Consider the following 22,112-nt stretch of genomic DNA (forward strand, 5'->3'; position numbering starts at 1 on the left):
TGGCTCTCCCAATCTTGCATACACTAGCTTTAAACTTGGGCTCAATGCCAGAAGCTGATCCTTATACCTTTTTTCATTGGCGTCTAGTTTATCGATAGCGAAATAATACCGCATGGTCCTAGCTAGCCACGTAGTGGGAAGTCAGGTTTTCTGATGCCTCGTTTGTCCTCGATAATTTTAGGCTTTATCCGGAATGCACCGCCAAGAATGTTAAATGAAGTCAACCAGAGGAGAGCATTCTCTAGGTGTCTGGCATCAGTATTAGCGGGAGGCTGCCATTTGACAATTATTTCCCTAGCACAGCAGACGGTAAAGAAAAAATGTTTTCATTCATCCGCAAATGACTAACATTTTATTGACGTTTCGAAATGCGGCTGAAAACTACCGCACTTTCAAATCCCGAGCGAGTTCTGAGAATTAAGCCTGAATACTAATCACCTCAGGAGTTCCTGCTGCAAACCCGGCGGTTAATTGCTGAGCCTCACAGGGACCCTTCTGCAGGAAGGTGATGTTGCTCAGAGGCTCCGGGATAAGGCAGTCTAGGTGGTCTGGGGCGGTGGGAATTGCTGGCTCTGCCCCATCTACCCTTAGACATGGCGATAAATAAAAATAAAAATTAAAAAGCCGCCCCGGGTACCACCGACGTCTGTGACTCCCTGCCTGCCTCGTCAAGAGCTCAGCTTGGGGAGGAAGCCGGATGCTGACCCCTGCAGAGATCATTGCTTCAAGGCGCTCTGCCTGCCTCTGGGGGCCCTGCTGGCGTTCAGCAAAAGGAGTTCAAATGAGCAGTCCAAGACGAAAGTGTGTGTGTGTGTGTGTGTGTGTGTGTGTGTGTGTGTGTGTGTGTGTGTAAATACCGCTGCAGGCGGACGGTGGGAAAAGCCAGGTGGGGAGGGTCAGTTATTTCTAACTACCCCTTTCCCCCACTTCCATTGCCGCTGATCTGGACTCAGATGCTCTCACTAATTGGCAACCCTTCTCCCCCGGAAGAACTCTAGGAGGCTGAAAATGGGTGCCAGAGGGGAAGAGAATTAAAAATAAGAGGGGTACACTGTGGGATGACTCCAAGCCACAGACCCTGCTCTGCCCTGACCTGGGCGTCGGCTAGGCTAGCAGGTGCCCGCTGCCCCTCAAAGGATGCCAGTCCATACCAGCTGGGATGAGGTGAAAATAAATACCATTGGGACTCCTTAAAGCCGTGCAATATCTCGGCTTCATCCGAATGTGCGAGCCTTCCACCCTATAGGCTCAGATGGGTTAAACTGTCTCTTACATAATAGGACCGCCTAGCTCCACACAATTAAAACACTTGATTGCAGCCTCCTCCAACTCTGCATCCCAGCAAGGCCCGCCCATCCCTCCCAGTGCGTCTGCGTGCTGCGCGCGCCCCGGACCCGCACGGCACGCGCCCTGAAAACTGCATGTCCCTCACACACACACACACTGTACAGATACCACGCGCACGCGCACGCGCGCTCACAACACACACACACACACACACACACACACACACCACGCACCACACATGCACACACACACAAGTTAGTATCAAGACGCACAGAGAAGGGCAGACGTCCTCCAGTTCGCACAGGTGAACCTTAGATCACTAGCTCTGGACCATAAGGCCCAAATCACTATACTATCTACTATCCCTGCAAAGCCACAGCGCCACCACTGTCCCTGACCACCTCCAAAGGAGGGTAAAAAGACTTACCCCCCCAAAAGAAAAACAACAGAGGGAGAGAGAGAGAGAGAAGCGCAGAGAAAAAGGAGAGGAGAGAGAGGGAGGTTGAGCGCACTAGCTGCAGTTTATTAACAGAGCGATTAGCTACTCGGGATTTAAAAAAAAGAAAAACACAACAACAAAAAACAGCCAACTCACTCACAGTCTCGGGCGTCATGATGGCGCCGACCCCAACTTGAGCACTTTAAAGTCGGGGGCCCTGGGAGGCTCCGGGTGCTGAACGCACCGGAGGGCAGGCCGGGCGCCTGCCCTGACTTCCCAGCCAAGCAGCCCGCGCACCTCAGTCGCTTGTGCTGCCAAATCATACCAGACCTCGGCGTAGCCCCGGTCGCCCTAGCTTCCCTGTCACTCTCTTTCCCTCTTTTTGATCTATCTCTTTCGCTTCCCGGCCCCCCTCCCTGCCTGGTCCTCCATCCCCGGGCGGGGTTGCTACGGAAACGGCCGCTTGGCAACGCGCGCGAGCCCGGGGGCCGCCGGCCGCTGATGCGCCCCGCGCTGCCTGCGCCTCCTCCCGTGCTCTGTTCGCCGCCTCGCAGGACAGTGTGCGGCCGCCAGGGATTAGCCACGCTCCGGACGCGGCCCGGCGCCCCGGAGGAGGTGGAGCGCGGTGCCAGGGGGCGGGAGGGGAGGGAGGGAAGGCGAGCTGCAGACGAGCAGAAAGGAGGCGAGGCCGGGAAAGAGGGAAACTACGCCCGACAACTAGGGAGGGGGCGAGAAAGAGAAGAAACCCACCCACCCACTCAGAAAAAGGAAAAGAGGAAAAAAAAATCTCGTGTGGCGCGCCGCCTGGTTACCGGGCAGCCTCGCCAGCAGCAGGGGGTGGGAGCCGACGCTGCCGGAGAGCGAGCAGCCTGGCAGGCACGGACATGGTGCTCCTGGCGCAGGGCGCTTGTTGCTCGAACCAGTGGCTGGCGGCGGTGCTTCTAAGCCTGTGCTCTTGCCTCCCGGCTGGGCAGAGCGTGGACTTCCCCTGGGCGGCCGTGGACAACATGCTGGTGAGGAAAGGTGACACGGCGGTGCTCAGGTAGGGACCGCGCGCCCTCTCCACTCTTGCCTCAGTCTATCTTTCTGCCCCCTTCCCTCTCTCCGCCTTGCTTTACAACCAGCGTGAATATCGCTGTTGCACACTAGCAAAACACCACACCTCTGGTTACCCACGAGTGACCCTTCCCGGGAATCCTCGGACCCCGGGGCAGGGTGCTGCCTGGACTGCGGAGGGAGGGACACACTTTCTGGGCAGTCTGGGGTGAGGAGTGTGTGGCTTGATAGAGGGGCAGGTGCCACTTTGGAGCTGGGTCTCTGCTCTGCTGCCAGGGATACTCAGGGAGTCTGACAAGTTTACAGGGTTTGTTTCTGCTTCACTCTGTAAGCGACTTTTCCCAACTGCTGGCTCTATGCTCCATTTATTTTCCCTCTCACTTGAACAGTAGGATCCAAATATTCCCTGTTCCTCTCTCTCTCTCTCTCTCTCTCTCTCTCTCTCTCTCTCTCTCTCTCTCTCTCTCCATTCTTTTAGCAGTTTTCCTTCCTCGTCTCTCCCCTTCCTCCTTACCTTTTTCCATTTCTCGATCTCCCTCTTTTCTCACCCATCACTGCCTTTACTTTCCCCTTTATCCCTATTCCATTCCATCTCCACTGTTTTAATATCCGATTTCCCCCTTTCTCCAGCTTCCCCTTTCTCCCAATGTCTGGTCCTCATAGTAGCCCTTATATCTCCCCTCCCAGACTCTCTCAGAGCCTCATCTCCTTTGCACTTTTTCTGTCACACCCACATGCGTGTTCCAGTACCATTTCCAACCCCTCATCAATCTCGCTGGTCGGAGCACACTCCCTCTCAGTCAGCTCTATCCATCCTGTAAGGATCACTTCACTTTCAGATCATCGCTCAAGCATTTAAAAGGTGCACACTCCACACTCACCACACACGTGCACCCTCCCCCACTCCCCTTCCTCTTCTCTCTCTAGTTTTACATCTTCTCTTCCCCTTATGTTCACTAAGCTTGAATAGAGGCATGCTTGTCGTGAGAGGATATCCTAGCCTGGTTTTCCCAATAAGCCACATTGCCAAGCGTGCCCGGGAAAGATTCCCCTTCCCACTGGATATAAACTGAGGATCAGCAGTGCTTAGAGCTGAACAGGGCGCATTGCCAGGTCTCACTCGCTCCTCTGCTTCCCATAGACCCACCTACACCTGCACCTCCACCTAGTTTGCCTCCCCAATCTTCCTGAAAGATCTACAGTCTCTCCACTGGGTGGTAGTTTGCTTATGAGTACAGATCGCACAGAGCCAGTATAACACATGCACGTTGAAAGTGGGGAAGAATGGAGTCTATTTCCGCTTAACTGGGCGACGTTTTAAATTTAACAATGTGAGCTTGAGTATGATTTAAAGCTTATTAAATGCGTCCGAGGCCGGTTTCACAGATAAATTCTGATGCAGGTTAAAAAACATGTTTTAAGAGTGTATTATTCTTGTTACGAGTCTGAGAACACAAATGTAATGGATTATTGTCATATTATAGTAGGATAACTTTTTTATTGTTTGACAAAGCTGATGGGCATTTTATCATGGGGCAGATGTGAACTGACCTTCCTCTCTTACTTGTGATGTTGGTTTCTTTTAGAAGTTTGAACAGCAGCCTTAGACACAATCTTAAATCACAAAAAACTGAACCGTTTGTGTTTTCAGTAGCAAATGGCCAAGAGTGGCAAGTAGCACCATTTTCAGCCTGAAGTATTCAGTCTGTCACTCACACTCTGGCAATATATCTTGGCAATTCCTTTCCTAATGAGCAATTTAATGAGTGGTATGGTCGATTAAAGCGTGGGGATCATGTCCTGCTTCCAGGAGACCTTTACTCTTGACAGTGTAGAGAATGCCTACTGTGATGAGTTTGGTGTGGTCCTTGCTAGCATTTAAGCTTCAGACCTCATCCATTGTATAATACATTCCAAGTTTTATAATATTTTGAAATCGCTTGATTCTCAAAACCTCTCAGTGATACTAACCAGTTGCTTACAATTTTCAACACCATTTTTTGCCACTTGAACCACATTTTATCTGCTTCACCTTTTAATATTAATTTCATAACTCTATCTGAATTCTCCGATTATTGAGCTCTTAGATTATGCAAATTTGGGTGATTTATTATTTATTTATACGAAATTGCATCTTCATTGAAATGTTGAATGTTGCTCTTGGTGTTCTGTGATTTCTCCTGCCTCTGGGAACTGATTTGCTCTTAAGCTGACACAGGTGGTCTAAAGGACCAGCAGATGGGGCCAACTTGGGGAGCCCGTTTTCATTAGAGGTAAATCCACATGGAAATACACATTCCAAATTACTCTTGATGTTATTTGTAACTCATTAGAGAAACAGAATGCTATCCTGCAAACATGCACCCCTTTTCTTACCAAAGCCTGTGAACCGAATGCCCAAGCTATCACCTGAGGGGACAATGTGATGATCTGTTCTATTTTTTTTTTTAACCACAGCACATCCCTCAAAGCATCTTATAGCAAGAGAGTGGTGAAGTAACAGTTATCAAATACCTAGGAGTGCTAAAGCCTGGCAGTTCTAACATGGCAGTCAGCAATGCTGGTTCTTGTGGCCATTAATGAAGGGCAAGGTCAAAGGGCACCTGATACCATTCTTTCTCCAAAGTGCCAGGGAGTCCATTTTCAGGAAGAGAATGACAAAAACCAAACAAACAGGAGAAACTTCCCTTGAGTGGAGCTGTAACACAAAGGGAATCCACCCTGCTGTTTTCTAACATCTGCCACCTTTTGAAGGACAATGATGATCAGCATTTAGGTCACCTATGGGAGAGGTACAATGAGCTATAGGTGTAGGTGATCTGATAAGGTTTCAGGGCGTCCTTCTGCCTTTTCAGGCCAGTGGCGGCTTTGCAGCATAGACCCTGTGAACCAACACTTCAGTGGAACTGTTTGGATCTTCCTGTAGAGTTTTTAGCAGTGATTTGTGTTCAGCCAAGTAACTGTTACCTACCCTTTGGATTTAAAGAGCCCATGGCTTTAAAGAAACCGTTGTGGTTCTCTATAAATGTATTTACATAAGTCGTGTCAATATAGACATCAGTCCTCACTGAATTTACCCACATTTTCCTTCACAAAATGTGTTAACTGGTAAATGGGAAGCTGTAATTTTCCTCCAGCCTTCAGGTTGCATTTTGTACTATGTGGCAGATCTGAGTCATAGTGACATTCTGGGACAAAGCAGAGGACATTGGAAACAAGAACTTCAGGGGCCATGCATTAGGTCTCAGGACTGCTAGACCTGAAGAATAAAGGCATACTTTTGAAGTTTGCATACCGGTTAGATTACTTTCCAGTGTCACGATAACTAACACACCAACCAGTTGCTGTATTCTCCCTTCCTTGGCAAATAGTGTTGGGTGAACAGGTGGGTTTCGTCTCATAGGCTTTGTTTATAGGACTATGACATCCTCGTTATTTGCAGCCTCTTTTCCCCCAGTTTGCTTCTCATTCAACCATTCCACATGAATTTTGTACATTTTCAGCCACTCCCCTGATATTCATCCAAGATAACATATTCTGTGTTTTTCGTGCTTTTAACCAAAGGAAGGAAGGGAAAAGTCTATGTTTATACGCGATACATTCTCTTACTTTAGCAAAATGAACAGGACTCAGCCATTCTATGTATTGGACTTGACTGTTACTCACTGGGTAACGTGCTGTGACTTTTGGTGAGAATAGGGGTGGGAAGCACGCACTTGTACGATAGTGCATGCTTACAAGGAGGACTGTTCTGCCAGAACCACACAACCTTGCCAGTAGACTTAGAAATGGTGCCTTGAGTATTTATTCCTGTAGGTCAACACATTTCCTGTTCTTATTCTACATTAAGTAGGCTCCTTTGAAATGGATGCTGTTGGTTACATTAAATGACTTATGTATGAGGATGTGGAATCACCAATAAATAAAAGCCAGTTACTCATCCTTTGGGAAGGCGATTGGGATGTCTTCTTGTAAGCCAAGGCCCTCCTGTTCATCATGGCACCATGTCCTCCTTGTTAACTGTTCAACAGAACAGAGGTCATCAATCTATATCATTTAGATATTGTTTAAATGCTTGTGTTCTGGTTTGGTAGAGTTCTTAAAAAGCATAATTTCGGAACTCTTAAGTTGACTTTCTCCTTCTGGAATGGAGTTGCCATTTTTGGGTTTAATTGCTAACTTAACCCACCTGGGAATAGGGACCCACGAAGGAACGGAGTCCTTGTCAATGCGCTGTAACTGGTGAGCAAAATGTCTTCTGAGTTGTTTTTGGTCATCGTTATATCATAGCAACAGAGTAGGACAGCAGGGATAATAGATTGTCTAATGAGCCTGGAAAACGGGTCCCCAGCGTAGACCTCAACAGTGGTGAAGTGTCATCTGTGCTGATGCTCAGAAATGTTCCAGCGTTAGGTATGCCACATGGCAAATTAGCTGCAACAATATATTAATCACAGAATGACAGTGTGCCCTTAAGAAATCTCTAGACTATTGTCTTGGCCAACCTAATTCAGAATAAGTCAAAATGTATCTTAGTTGTATAATTTTTGCATATAAGCCTATTAATGAACTTATTGTAAATATATTATGTTTTGTATTTCATCCTCTCTATGGAGTGAGAATTAATACTTAACACTTTGTTTAAAAAGAACAATGACTGTATAGCCTGTGTCAGCCACTTGTAGCCCGTTCCCCTCTACTCTGCTGTTCTACATGTGTGAAGGAGAGAGCATTATGGAGGAATGTGAACTAATGAGTCAGGCAAGGAGAGCGAGCCCATTTAGACATTAGTGAGGGGTGTAAGGTTTTAGTAACAGTGTCTTTAATGCTCTTGGATTTGTCTGGTATAAGTCCCATCTCTAGGAGTAGGCTTTAAATCCAATTAGAGAGTGGTTGGTTACTCCCATAACATTTGTGACACTACTGTACCAGTTTGTCCCAAAGGTTAGCTACTGGTGTAGCTTGCGAAGTTAATAGCTGGGTGTTGTTGGTTATTTTCCCCCTCCAGTAACCTTGCAGCACCATGAACACCAATCAGTAAGAGTGATGGAAACTTCTAGAGTAGGAGGTTTTCAAATGGATTTTCATAAGGCCTTTACTGTTACTTGTTCCTCCCCACATGCCTCCTTCTACCATAGTATTCTCTCATCCTCTCCCCATTTAAGCCTCCTACTCTAGTTTCTCCTTTATCTTTATAACAACATGATATTATCTTTCCCCTTCTTTGTGTCCTGCCCACTGTTTCTTTACTAGCTACCTAACTTATGTTAGGTCAGAACATTCCTATCGAAAGCTGAAAAGCTAAAACAACACTGAAGGATAAAAGAACTGCTAGAGCTATCCCTGTCCAAGATATCAGGTTTATCAGGTTGTACTACAGAGCTGCAGTAATAAAAAGAGTATAATATTGACACAAACCAGACATGTTGATCAGTAGAATACAAATGAAGACATCGACATAAATCCACACACCTGTCGACACCTGTGGTGGTATGTAATTTATGATCTAATAAATATGGCTTTGAGATCAGAGAAGTAGAGCAGTCAAGCCACCAGAGAGCTCTCTCTTCTCCCAAATGCTCAGACCAAAGGATGATCTACAGACCTCACATTGCATCTCCAGACTACACTGCTCCTTACCAAATCTCAGACTGCTCCTGAAACTGCACTGAGCTCCTTATATTCTCTCTAGTGCTGGGGTTAAAGGTGTGATCTCTGTTCCTCTTTTAGATTGATTCACTCTCATGTAGTACAGGGTGGCCTTGAACTCACAGAGATCCATCTATCTCTTGAGTCCTGGGGTTGAACGTGTGTGCCACCTCTGTCCAGCTTCTGTAGCTGTGGCTTGCTTTGCATTCTGATCTCTAGGCAAGCTTTATTAGATCATAAATCATATATCACAACAAATGCCTGATTTTTATTTTTTATTTCATTTTTTTATAAATTTAATTTTACATTCCAATCAAAGTTCTCCCTCCCATCCTCTTCACCTCCCGCCCCCCTCGGTCTCCCCTGCGCTCATCCCCCATCCATTCCTCCCAACAGAAATCTGAGTTTTATAAAGAGGCCAGAAATACACACTGGAAGACAGCTTCTTCAACACATGGTGGTGGTCAAACTAGATGGCTGCAAATAGAAGAATGAAAATAGATCTCTACTCATCATCTTGAAAAAAATCTCAACTTCAAATGGATCAAGGACTTCAACATAAGGCTGGATACCCTGAATCTTACAGAAGAGAGAATGTGAACTAGCCTTGAATGTGTTGGTGCAGGGATAGACTTTCTGAACAGAAACACCAGGAGGGCAGCACAAAGACCAGAAAATGACAACTGGGACCTCATGAAACCAGGCATATTCATTCCAGGCAAAGGATGACTGGAAAATTTCTTTATTGTCTACATGTCTGATAGAGGATTAATATCTAGAATATGTAAAGAACTAAGAAACTGAACATCCATAAATCAAGTAGCCCAATTAAAGTGAGGTATAACACTAAACAGAGTTCTCAATGAAGACACACAAATGACTGAGAAACACTTAAATTTTGGACATCCCTAGTCATCAGGGAAAGTCAAATGAACACTGCTTTGAGATTTCATCTTACACTAATCACAATGGCCAAGATCAATAACACATATAAGGGGAACACTCATCCTTTTCTGGTGGGCATAAAAACTTGTACAGCCACCATTGATGTAATATGAGGTTAGTCAGGAAGATGGGAATCAATCTACCTCAATATTTACATGTACAGGTGTTGAGCATAGACAGAAATGATTCTTTGCCCTACCCCAAAAACACATGTTTCTCCATGTATCAACTGATAAATGAATAAGGAAAATGTGGTACATTTACAAAGTAGAACGTTATTCTGCTGTTAAGAAAAATAAAATCATGAAATTCACATCTAAATGGATGAAACTAGAAAAATAAAATCATCCTGAGGGAGGTAATCAAGACTGAGAAAAACAAATATCGCACATTTTCTCTCATAAGCAAATGTTAGCTTTTAAAATTGAGACTCTTAAAAGTAATTTATTATTTGTCTTTTGTTATTTGTTTTTACATGTTCTGATCATATTCAGTCCCTTCCCACAATTCTTCCCAGATCTAAGGTTGGGGATGGCATTGTGTGCCTAATTCCATCTACAGGCTGGGATTTGGTCTCACTTTCTTGCAATCACTGTACGTTCATATATCCAGTTGCCTTTCTGTATCAAGAAGATGATATTTCCTTGTAGTCACCAGTAACTTCCAGTTCTTACAATTTCTGTTCCTTCTTCTGCAATAATCTCTGGACCCTTGGAGAAACAGGGTGGTATGTATGCCCTACACTGGACTGTGTATTCTATAATATCTTATAATCTGTATCTAGGCCAATTGAGGGTTAAGATATGCACTAACCTAAAGGTGAAATGATGGGAGAGGTCATTCTGTATGTTTCTCATACTGGCTAATAATAAAGCACTGTTGGCCAATAGGAAAGGAAGATAGGAGGGACTAGGAGACAAGGAGGAAATAGGAAGTAGGAAGGAGGAGTCAAGATGGAGAGTCTGGAGAAAGCAGTATGCCGCCAGCTCCCTGGTAAGAGAAAAACATAGATCAGCAGAAATGGGTTAATAATTAAGGCAGAGCTAGCCGATAAGAAATAAGTAACCAGGCCAACAGTATTGTATCAAATACAGAGTCTCTGCGTATTATTTGGGGCTGGCGGTGTGGCGGCGGGAGGAAAGACCCGTATTCGTTACAGTGAAATAATAAATCATTAGGGGTTGGTGAAGGTGGGGGTTAAATGAGTTCACCAGAACTAAGATAAATAATAAATAGGTGTTCGTTAGGAGAGGACTTATACAGATAAGAATGAATAACCGAAACAGTCTTCCTGCTCCAGAAGATGCAGTCTCTACTCTTCCAAGAGAGCAAGCCAGCCCCTCCTCTACATTATACAGGGTCACATCTGCACCTGGAACCACACCCACAGGGTGTGGCCACCATCACAAATTCACTGGCAAGACAAGATGCCACTACAGATTGATTGGTTGGATGTTATGCTCATTTAACAAAATAATAGTAGCAGACTCTTGCTTATTACTTATGTACTTTCTAGACATAGGTTCTTGTCTCAATAGTGTTGGCCGTGTATGGGTTTCATGCCACTGTGGAGTGGGCCTTAAATCTAATAAGAAAGTGATTGGTTTGTCCAATATGTTCATGTCACTATTGCACTGATGACATGTCTTTTTACTCATCATTGTGACTGGCACCGCAGCTGGCTGATTGATGATTCCGATCTCTCATGTAAGATGCAAACATATTCTGGAATTAATTGCAAGGAAAAAAATCTATAAGAGGGTTCTGAAGAAAAGTGTTTGGAATTGTTTACCATATATTTCAGATAAAATGGCCTATATAAGATATATGTTAAGACATTTTAGATGATAGCAACAAATTCATTTTATTAACATATGTATTTGTGCAATGATGGATGTATGTGCTGTCAAGACTTAATATGTATTTTCTGAGGTGCAGTTTAGCAGAATTTTTTTTCTAAGTATAAGCTTATACTTAGAAGCTGTATTTCTAATCTGAAGAGGACCAGTGGTTTTGGGTGATCCAGGAGGCCTTGTTATCCTCAACACTACATCACACATACAATACCTCCCCTTATACTCATGCTACACCATACAGATTACAAGAACTCAGTTCAGAGTACAGAAAGAAGTTATATATATATAAAGTTTGGGTTTTTAACTCAGCTCACGGGACCTGCTCTTCCTTCCCCCTAAAACAACAATTAAATAAAACCAACGGACTGACACACAGAAGCAAAGCAAATTGGCTGATGCAAGAAATGAATAATTCTCGGTTGTGAAAAGTCGCTTTGCACCCCTAAGAAGACCAGCATTTTGTATTACGCTAGCAATTTATCAGTGGTAGATTGACAGTTCTTTGAAACCACAGGACAGTTATAGGAGCTGATAGGGTTTTAGTGTGGTCACAGGCTTTGATTATAATGCCAAGGGGTTATCTATCAGCATTGTGCTTTCCAGTCCACATCAGGTTCTGCACCCTGATGGAGAACCTTTGATGCTCTCCAGCATCCAGCTGGCAGGGGGATTGGTCTTAATCACTTTCTCTGAAAGCAGGAGAGAGCAAAGAAGGGACTTGGCAGTGTTGGTAACATTAAGTGTTATGCTTTTGAATGGAAGCCAACACATGGTACTCTCCAAATAGCTAGTAAATTTGCTCAATTTAAGGAAGATTTTTCTTTAACACTTCTCAGTCCAGAACTAAATTGCTCTTTGTGGAGTTTCACTAAATCATTGCATGCATTTTCAGTTACCAGGACCGATTTTGTTTGTTTGTTTTTTTTTTTTTTTTTTTTTTTTTTTTTTTTTTGGTTTTCTTTTTTTTCTATGCTTTGTATTTTGATTAAAAAAAATATTTACTTGTAGACACTTCCTTGAAACATTTACAGATTATGGTTCACTACAACTTCGTGGGAAAGGGCTGTCTCAGAAATCCTGTTTTCTTTTTGCTGAATTTAATCGTAGTGAAAAGACTTAAGAGATGTTATTTAGAACTCTATCAATATATTATTTCCCAAAGAACACCCATAGGAACTATAGGCTATGCTGGCCTACAGAACTATGATCTCTCTTCTTAGAGAGGCTTTAACAAAGTGAAAACAGGCAAATTTTTCAATCAGCTTCTTCCTATGCATTCCTTCTTGCTCCATTGTGAACTCCAGTCTAGGAATTGTTATCAAGTCATGTGGTCTTGGTGAAAGAGTGTGAGGCCTTGGATTTGCTTCAAAGCATAAGAAAGGACCTGGGATGGGGGAGGAGGTAAAGTGAACTTGGCCTTGGATTGCAATACCAGAGCTAGTTTTGCCTGCAAGTGTGTGTGTCAGAAAATTCCCCTGGTTTCTGTAAATGTGTGAGGCTTTCTAGCCAAGTTGTCTAAATCATTATTTATTTGTAAATAAAAGGGCTTGATAAAATGCCATGCTTCTATATCCTGCCAAACAGTGCTCCTTCAATGGATATTAAAGCCACAGTTCTTTAATCTTATGGACACAGTATTTTTTCCCACAGGAAAATGTATGTGATTTGTGTAGACTCTTGTTTGAAATTATTAATTTGGATAGCGGATCGTTTGTTTAAAGTTGCTAGCTCTCCTGCTAAGGACAGTTTTTGATACATTGTTCATGTCTGAACTCTGGATGTAGTGAGTTCAGAGACGCAAGGAGAGATGCAAAAAGAAGGGAGGGAGAAACGAAAGGGGAAATAGACTCTGTGTTTTAATTTGCCTAAAATCACACTACTTAAAACTTACGTCATTCGGAATGACAAAACAATGAAACTTGACAACTGTGCTGTTTAGAGCTGTAGTGAGAGCGAATGAATTAGTAAAATACCGTAAACTATCCAAAGTCCACATACCCCTTCTGGTAAAGTGGGATGCACGCTATACATTCGCTATACATTACATTCATGAATTCATGCTTTCCACTTAGGTACATGCATTTCTTTTGAGTTATAAATCTGCTTATGCTTATTTTTTTTTTTAAATATTTTGCTTGTGGAGTGTGATAGTGGATATTTTTTGGAGTGTATGTTTACAAAAAGGGCATTGCTTATAAATACTTAATTTAAACCTGTTTTTGAGACTCATTAATTTATTTGGGTGAGTATTTTGCCTGCATGTATGTCTGTGCACATTCTGTGTGCAGTGACCCCAGAGTCCAAAAGAGGTCACCAAATTCTTTTGGAAATGGAGTAACAAACAGTTGTGAGCTACCATGCAGATGCCTGGGAATAAAACCTGGATCCTCTGCACAGTGCCATGACCTTTCACACAGTCCTGCTCCTGCGTTTTAGTGAATCCACACCGTGATCTGCACAATCCACTCTGTAGTCTGAAAACTTGCAGTAACAACTCATTTTTTTAAGGCTTAATTGATTTTTTATTTATTTTTATTTTTGTCATATTCTTTTTTATTAATTATATATATATATACATATATATATTTATTTTTTTCTTATTTTACATATCGATCCCAGTTCCCTCTCCCTCCCATCCTCCCACTCCAACCCCCCCCACTCCACAGGGTGATGCCTTCCAGGAGGGGCCATCTAAATCTGTCAAATCATTTGGAGTAGGGTCTAGGCCCTTCCTCCTTTCTCTAGACTAAGGGAGTATCCCTCTATGGGGAATGTGCTTCCAAAGTCCTTTTGTGCACCAGGAATACATCCTGGTTCCACTGTCCAAGGACCCTTAACTGCCCAGGCCTTCTAACTGAGACCCATGTTCAGGGGGTCCGAGTCAGTCCCATGCTGGTTTCCCAGCTATCAGTCTGGGGTCCATGAGCTCCCCCTTGTTCAGGTCAGCTGTCTCTGCTGCTTCAGTAGCTTAGTCTTGACCCCTCACCACCCTCACTCTCTGATTCCAGGAAATCAGCTCAGTGTTTAGCTGTGGGTGTCTGCTTCTGCTTCTATCAGCTCTATGATAGCAAATAAGTTAAACATCAATCTCATTATCAGGGAGGGGCATTTATTGTAGCCTGTCCACTGTTGCTCAGATTGTTAGTTGGGGTCATCCTTGTAGAGTCAGTTTTCTCTATTATGGTATCTCATTTATTTATTTATTTATTTATTTATTTATTTATTTATTTATTTATTTATTGCTCTCATCTATTTGTCCCTGACTCAATCTTCCTGGTCCCACATATTCTCCTCTCCTCCCCTTCTCTTTCTCCTAGCTCCCTCTCCACTCACTGTCCTCCATTCCCCCACTCCCAATATGCTCAGTAGATCTTGTTCTTTTCCCCTTCTGTGAGGGACTTTGTATGAATCTCTTAGTGTCCTCCTTGTATCCTACTTTCTCTGGCGGTGTGAATTATAGGCTGGCAATCCTTTGCTCTATGACTAAAATCCATATATGAATGAGTACATACCATGTTCATTGTTTTCTTTTGTCTGCCGAGGTTGGGGACATGCACCACAAGTCTGGGAAGATGTCCTTCGACCTACTGCCAAGGGACCTAAGCAGACTTGTTTCGGTTAATAATTCCATAATACATCCCATGACACATACACAGGCTTGAGAGTCGATCTGCTTATGACAAGTGCATTTTAAATGTGTTGTTACCAATCCTCATTATTTATATAGATGCATTTAGAATGTATGTGCCCACATCTCTGGTTAACTCGGGTATCCTGTAGGTCACACATCAAGTTTTTATAAAGATGAGTGCATATCTTCTTTTTAAAATTTATTTCCAATGTAAAAGAAAATATGAATGTCAGTAACATCCTTAGGGCAACAGCAACGGGAATCAGAATTGTTCTTTGCAAGGATGACCTCAAGAGGTAGCAATGCACTGTTTACTTAATGGTAAATATGAGCCTTCTCAGGTTTTTCTTTTGGTTTATTTGTCTGTTTTTTGAGGTCGTATTTGTCTGTGTAGCTCACACTAGCCTCACATGCGATACTCTGACCTCATCCTCCTGTGTGTGCGAATTACAGGTATGTTCTATTATTTCTGTGTTAGTTCAGAAATAAATTGACTGCAATTAGATTTATAGTTTTACTTCTTTTTTGAGTAGAGGGTCACAGAGTAAGATGTCACATATAAGAAGGGAAATGTAAGCCTGCATCTGAAAGGAATGATCAAATGCATTCTAGAAGGATAAGTTGACTTGAATGTTGTGAAATGACACTGGTCTTAATTACATGCACTTCCTGTAACCCCAGAAAATGACTTCCAAATTCATGACATTCAAAAGACAACTCATTGTAGGTTTTCCAAATATTTTGTATGTATCCGATTGGCATTTTAATCCTAGGTGTTTTAGTGATTTCTGTTTGGTTTCAAAGACAAAGAACATTTTAGTTTCGGGGTCCTGCAGTATGAACTGCTATTCTGTACGACAGTCAATAAATAAACAATTCTGTGATCGATTGCTTTGAATTTCCTTGAATGTTTGAACCACTCTTAACCCCTGACTTGTTTTTGAACGGCAAGCAGTGACATGCTGCAGGATGGAAATTAATTCTTAGTTGTCCAATTAAAACTGGCATTTGCATCTCAAGCAATTCCCTTAGAGAAAAATGCAAAGGAGGAAGTCGAATGTGTTTGAAGATTAAGTGGAAAAGCACATTATAACCACAAAACTAATTAAAATTAAAGAAGGACAAAACTCTCTTCTTAGTGAAGGATTCAATTTGTTATCTATTTTAAATTATCTGCATTTGGTATCAGCAAATATGTTGGTGGTCAGACAGGCAAGCGGCTCTCCCAAGTCCTGCATAATTAGAACAAATGATTGCTGGAGGATCTAACAGGAGTAAAGCCTTGAAAAAACACGCAACATATAAAAACATATTGTTTCATGGCACTAATATAATTGTTTCATTTAGAATGAAGTGGTGGTATGTGCACACACACACACAGGTATGTTGTGCAATGGTTTAGTGAAGAAATAGAAACTAAACACTTTCATATTCAATTACTAATCATAGTAGTTTATAATAAACTCTGCATTTCTCTTATTAGGAATTTTTATTTACTTCTTTTGATAATTTCACACGTGACTACCATACTTGCTGCATTCCTCCCTCCAAATTCTCCCAGTCTTTCTCCATCCCCTCTCAGATAATGTATTTCTTTTTCCTTCATAAATATTGTTGCATATATACCTATATGTATTTATCAAGGCCCACCTCTAGGTGAAGAGCTATAGACAGTTAATAGTTGCTGAGAAACAGAGATTCAATCTTTATGATTTATTTTTATCATTTCAAAATTGTTGTATGTGTGCACACATGCATGCACACTCAAAAGTGGGTATAGGCACATGATTTCAACAGCTTGGCGAGTCCAGGAGAAAGTGTCAGATTTTTCTGCTGTTGGAGTGTTGCAGGGCATTGTGGGCATTGAATGGGAATGCTAGGAAGCAAACTTTTATCCTCTGGAGGAGCAGCAAGCACTTCCAACTGCTAAGCTGCCTCTCCAGCCCCAACTATACATTTGCCATGCTAAGCTTCTGAAGAACAAAAGTGTACACAATTCTTATTGCTGTCTCTGACTGCAGAACTGACCTTTGCAATAATTTAATATTCTCTATGTTGAAGAGACTTTTGTAAGAAACAAAATGTTGAAATTTAAATGATTATTGATGAGAAAGCATTCTAATTGACAAAATTTTATGTATCTGAATAGGACACGAGTTACAATTAAAATAAATTGGTGAAAGCATGTTATGTGCATTCATGATGATGCCACAGTGCGATTCACTGTGTTGTTCAATTAATGCACACTATTAAAATTCTGTGATGACTGTCCAGTTTACATATACATTCTACTTGGAATAATTAGCATGTATTTTTAGGGAAATCACACACAATAGTGATGCAATTATTACAATGCTTTTGATTCCTTTCAACTCTGCTTATTTTTTTATTTTTTATTTTTTTGTTCTTAGCACCCTTCTGTAGGAAACCCTTCACTATTCAGTTGACAACTGTAGATAAACACATGGAAGTATGTATAGGGGGAGGTTTGATTCAAGTCTCGTTAGTTGTTAATTTGAAATCCTAATAGATCCTTCATCCTATTGAATTTTGTCATTTTTAAAGCTATATGTTTATGGTGGCATCTTATGTAAACATCACAGGTTTATAATGAAGCAAGACAAGGGTTTGTGGAAGAGTAAATGCTCACTGAGAAGGTCAAAGCCGGTCTTGCTTATTAATGATTGCGTTGGTACACCTTGCTCTTCCCATCCTCAGTCTTTTCTCTGTTCCTCCTTCTTTCTTTCAGCCTGTGTCTTGCTACCATGTCACAGACATTTTCTTTGTATGTGTGTGTGTGCCTATGTGTGTAGAGCGATATTCTGCATATGGATAAAATATCATATGAGCCTTTCACCCTGTTCTTCCAGATTGCCCTCCAGCTTCTTCCCTCACAGCACACATCTAGTTTTATGATGTGTGTAGATAAAAGATAAAGGTTGTTTAGGTAGGTTATAGTTGATTGGGTAGATGGCAAATAAATGATAGATACACCGCTGTGTCTGTGATAGCTTCAGTTACCTTTCCTGTTCTGTGATTTTTCTTGTAAACCACATAGATTTATTCTTCTCTACAGCCAGACAGGACTTCATCTTATTTACATACCACATTTTCTTGACCATTGTTCTATTGACGAAGTTTAAAATATTTTCCAAATATCGACACTAATCTATCTGTACGACAGGTTATTATGATACCAATTGGTATCTGTATGATACCAATACAAAACAACAGACCAAACAAGACAAAGAAGAACAAAAGGTGATCCACTTTTTTCTATTTCTATCAATAATTCTGTGATACCTACATCATGCAAGTAAGCATCTCTAAAATGGGCTTTTGACCTGCTTCTATGAGTTGAATGTTGTGTTATTCCATGAATATGTGAGTATGATGAGAAATATGTGTCTGCAAAACTAAAGTGCAGTGCCTTGAATATATTCAGAAAAAGCAATTGATATCAATGTCTAAGTAGATGTGGGTAAAGTGACTAAAATTTTTTAGGAAAATAATTACAATAATTTGTATTCTGAACTTGGACCACTGTTCAAATCAACAATATTTTAGTTCTCTTTGAAGAATTGAAATTGAAAACCTGTTCTTTTGGTTAATGTCATTATTTAGTTTTCTATTTTTCTTTTCTTTTTTTTTTTATTATTGCATACATGAGTATTGTATTTGAACCATGTACATCAGTCTCTTTCCCTCCCTAACTCCTTCTGTGCCCCAACTCTCCTCCTCTTCTAGAATTGTTACAGTTACACACACACACACACACACACACACACACACGTGCGCGCGCACACACACCACACACACAAACAAGCATACAGGCTTTTAAACTGTAGAGTACATTCAGTGTTACTAGTCAACACCAGTGATTAAAACTGACCATTTGGGGTTGGTTCACCTGATTCCTGGTCCCTTTCTGCAGCCATTGTTTGCCTGAAGCTCTTTGGCTGGGGGTAAAGGCTGGTGGTAGCTGTCCACAGTATAAGAAAGACAGTGTAGGATTTCACCCACAGTCTTGTTTATTAAGAAGGTATTACCAGATCTTTTTACAGTACACATGTGAACATGTATTTACACATTTAAGTGAAAATAATGTATTTACAGTTTGGGTATAGTGACTTACTTTTGAATAACTAACTGTCCTACTAGATGATTTAATATTTCAAAATGTACCTTAAAAACTTGGGACAACTTTGGATATTGTTACATGCAAATAATGGTCCCTAAATAAGTCTCATTTTCATGAAGATTAATTAAAATGTCATTTATAATTGAAGGTTACAACAGATAGAGGAGACTTCTTGCCTGATGTTCTTTGGGGGAAGGTGATAGTCAGGGTTTATTAATTGTAATAATTAACGTTCTTGAGCAAGGAGCAGATGGATACATAATAGATCACTGGAAACCAGGAAAAGGCAAATGTAAAATCCATCTTGTCCTCAGAGTGTGTGTGTGCTGTCAGGTAAACTGACAGGGACAGGAAACCAAAGACACAGATAATGCAAAGTTAATAACAACCAAGACGGCAGGACACAGCTCTTCTTACCCCTGTTCCAGCTAGACGCTTTGTGCTGCAAAAGAACCTAGTAAGACCCAGCCAGCCCTGGAGCAGCTGAGGCAGGAGGATCACACTCATGATCCAGCCCTGGAGCAGCTGAGGCAGGAGGATCACACTCATGATCCAGCCCTGGAGAACCTGAGGCATGGGAGTGAGTAGTTTTGGGCCAGCCTGGGCTGCATGCCCGTCCTGAACGCCCCTGTCTCAGCCAGGGAGAACATAGTTATGACAGAGATCAGCCTGCCTTGAGCCAGGCATGACTTTATGCTTGCCACATTGTTGGTGGCCAATGCAATTTTATTGAAAGAACAAATTAAATTTCAGAAAAGAAAACGTTTAATTAAAGTTAAACCTCCGCATCTAATATAACAATCTTGAATATTCATTTTACCAGATACAGCTGAATTAATACATGGTTTTAGATAGATACATTTTGTCCTTGATTTTTATCTAAGAGCCATGTCCTCAATAGTCATGAGATAGAGATATGATTATACATACATTTAAATATTTACCTATGAATTTTAAAATTAAAAATATGAAAGTGATTAATCCCAGCACTTGGGAGGCTGAGGCAGGCGGATCTCTACGAAGTCAAGGCCAGCCTGGTCTACAAAGCTAGTTCCAGGAGAATCAATCACAGAGAAACCCTGTCTTGAAAAACAAAACAAAAACAAAAAAGAAAGTGAAATGTTTATAACACGCAATCTAGAAACCTCGTGTCTGTGCTCTGAAGTTCATAGTGAATTTTAAAGGACATGGCTGTAAATATGTAGGAGAGTACCCATTTCCTGATTATCACCTTTGCTACTAACCCAGGACTAGTCCATTTTCTAGTGTTACCTTCACTTTCAGATTATAAACACTCCCATTGACTTTTCACACCCTCGGTAATATGAATTAACTATATATTTTATATAACATACCTCAGTGCAAATTATACATAATACATGCACTTTTTTCCTTGATTTAAAACATTACAAATACATTTTCATACCATGTAGGTGATCCTTCTAAACCATATCTCACTACAGGATACAGAGAAAACCATCTTACATTCATATCTCAAACCTTTCAGGAAAATTTGCTTTGATGTGCCCAGACATTTTATGTGTAACTTTCTGCTTATATTTTAATTTTCAAAATACACAATACACAATTTTCTTCTAGGCTATTTTCAATTTCTTTTTCATTTTAGAACAGGCAATGTGTTCATGAACGTGTTCATCAATGCCGCCTTTTGGGAACGTCACTGGTTCCCTAATGTTATGATGGAGTTCTCTGTGAAGTATGGGGTTCTTCTGAATTTCCTCATTAGAATATACCCAGTGTAGCATCCTCTGACTGTATCAATTAGGTTGTACCATCCCTGGTTATAGACTTGGAACCTTTTCTTTGGGGCATTAAGTTCAAAGAGAACCTTACAGGGGTAAGCTGTGTCTCTATGGAGAAATGCACTTGATCTAGTCTCATTTGCTACCTCACAAATGGGCTCAGTCAAACTGTTCCTCCTCCCCTTCATGGCATTGAATAGCTTGCACCTGTGGAGGTCATGCCTGGCTCACTGTTAGGTGTTCGAGTTCAGACTCACTTTCACGGAAAGTGTGTATTTAAAATAAAGATCTGCTAGGCAATCCAGGCATAGCAATATAAGCCAAGGCTAGGATTTGGGTGGAGGATACCTGTTTATCACATAAACACCTTTTGTGGGGTGAGGTTTTTCAGAATTTAGTTGCTGTGTAGAGGGGCAGAGACTGCCACTCCCTACATATTCTGGCCTTAGGCCATTTACTTGGCCTTTCAAATTCAGTTTTCCACAATGCGATGATGTGATGGGGAATGTTCCTGTGTATATCTTTCTCTTATTGGCTGATTGGCCAAACAGGAAGTGACATAGCTGGGCAGAATCAGGATATAAGCAGGGACAAACAGGAAATCGCTCTCTTCTCTGCAGAGACACTGAGTAGTCATCATGTATCAGGCAAAGGAGTTGCAGGTCCGACATTCCCCGGTAAGCCAAGACCATGTGGAAATACATAGATTAATAAAAATGAGTTAATAATTAAGACAGAACAAGCCAATAAGAAATGCTAATCACTGGCCAACAGCTTTATAACTAATACAGCTTCTGGGTCAGAAAGCTCACATACAGTGATGAGGCTGGAGGACCAGAGAATAAAGGGATAAAAATTGTCTGGATACTTAGTCCACAGTGCAGCACATGGAAAACAGTCTATGTATTGTAGTGAGATAGTCCTTCTGTAGCACTGACCACGCCCATTGGGGGGGTGGAGCCATGGGCGGAAGTGACCTGTGGAAGGAGGTCGGAGGGGGCCAGGAAGGCGCTCTCTTTCTGGCGTGACTCGGACAGGAGAGGATCGGGTTGAATTTCCTGGTGTTCATCTGTCTAGGTTGTAAGTTATTTCTCCCTGAATAAACATCTATTCGGCCTATTTGTTTATCCTGATCCTTATTTACCGCGATATCTGGTGTCAGAAGCGGGATTTACCTGGGTTTTGCCCCCAGGCGGCAGAAGCCGCCCCCCTCCCCCACCTTCCCCTAAAAATTTTCTTCCTACAGGATCCATTGGAACAATCATCGTCCCATTTCAGCAGGAAGTAATCTTAATATGACTACGCCCCCTTTCCCTACCCTTGGAATTTTGGGATAATAGTCATC

The 22,112-nt window shown here is 41.9% G+C and overlaps 1 protein-coding gene across 1 annotated transcript in view; it reads left to right on the plus strand.

Moving 5' to 3' along the window:
- Window positions 1–2,383: 2,383 nt before the first annotated feature.
- The window catches only part of Negr1 (neuronal growth regulator 1), a 685,246-nt gene continuing 665,517 nt past the window's right edge, over window positions 2,384–22,112 (plus strand). Inside the window, exon 1 of the mRNA XM_051195692.1 lies at window positions 2,384–2,768. Within this exon, the coding sequence (XP_051051649.1) occupies window positions 2,611–2,768 (158 nt within the window). The 5' untranslated portion in view covers window positions 2,384–2,610. The remainder of the gene's footprint in view (window positions 2,769–22,112) is intronic.

This window comes from Phodopus roborovskii, unplaced genomic scaffold (assembly GCF_943737965.1).
Source record: "Phodopus roborovskii unplaced genomic scaffold, PHOROB, whole genome shotgun sequence".
Taxonomy (NCBI): Eukaryota; Metazoa; Chordata; class Mammalia; order Rodentia; family Cricetidae; genus Phodopus; species Phodopus roborovskii.